At 49.1% G+C, this 1,005-nt stretch overlaps 1 protein-coding gene across 1 annotated transcript in view; it reads right to left on the bottom strand.

Moving 5' to 3' along the window:
- zgc:77151 (uncharacterized protein LOC337153 homolog) overlaps positions 1-1,005 on the bottom strand; it is a 34,344-nt gene that overhangs the window by 9,723 nt on the left and 23,616 nt on the right. Inside the window, exon 4 of the mRNA XM_034890858.1 lies at positions 177-597. Within this exon, the coding sequence (XP_034746749.1) occupies positions 177-597 (421 nt within the window). The remainder of the gene's footprint in view (positions 1-176; positions 598-1,005) is intronic.

Below are 1,005 nucleotides of genomic sequence, written 5' to 3' on the forward strand. Positions count from 1 at the left end.
GAGAACAACATGAGGACAACATGAGGACAACATGAGGACAACATGAGGACAACATGAGGACAACATGAGGACAACATGGGGGTTAAACAAAAACAAGTCCTCATGAACGTTGGACTGTAAATGAGCTGGTCTTGGTTAAGAAGGTTCTTCTCCAGGTCTGACTGAAAGGGAGACACGTCCTGGTTCTGCAACCGCCGTGGGCTCGTCGTCAGGAGGATCGGGAGGATCGGGAGGATCGGGGGGATCGGGAGGATCGGGAGGATCAGGAGGATCAGGAGGATCGGGAGGATCAGGAGGATCGGGAGGATCAGGAGGATCGGGAGGATCAGGAGGATCAGGAGGATCGGGAGGATCGGGAGGATCGGGAGGATCAGGAGGATCGGGAGGATCAGGAGGATCGGGAGGATCGGGAGGATCGGGAGGATCGGGAGGATCGGGAGGATCAGGAGGATCGGGAGGATCAGGAGGATCAGGAGGATCGGGAGGATCAGGAGGATCAGGCGGAAGCCGCTCTGTTTGCTGGAGCTCGGGTCTGTTGTAACAGTCGTTATGGCCGTTGGAGACACCCGGGGCCGAGTCTGGATGGGATCTACACATCTGGTCTCACGAGAAGGATCATCTTTCAGACCCGGCCCCGAATCAGAACGGAAACCAGTCTCTCAAACTCCTTCAGAGCACCTTTTAAAAGCTAAGGGGCGTGAAGACAACGAAACTGTCTTCGTGTCCACATGATAAAAACCTTTGGGACAACGCATTTAAAACTCTTTTTTTAATGGTTTCCTAACACTATCGGGACTGAACTTTGACATGTACCCGTCTGAGATCCACTCAACATCCTCTGATCTTCACCATCAGTCAAACTAAAGTCATCATTTCTGCCTTTTTGACTAAATAGTTTGGTATAAATGAGGTTTTGTTGACCATGAATTCCAGGAATAAGTTTAAAAACTCGTTATTAAACCAGCTCAGGTTTAAAAAAAAAAAAAAAAAAAAAAAAAAAAAAAA

This window comes from Etheostoma cragini, chromosome 13, assembly GCF_013103735.1.
Source record: "Etheostoma cragini isolate CJK2018 chromosome 13, CSU_Ecrag_1.0, whole genome shotgun sequence".
Taxonomy (NCBI): domain Eukaryota; kingdom Metazoa; phylum Chordata; class Actinopteri; order Perciformes; family Percidae; genus Etheostoma; species Etheostoma cragini.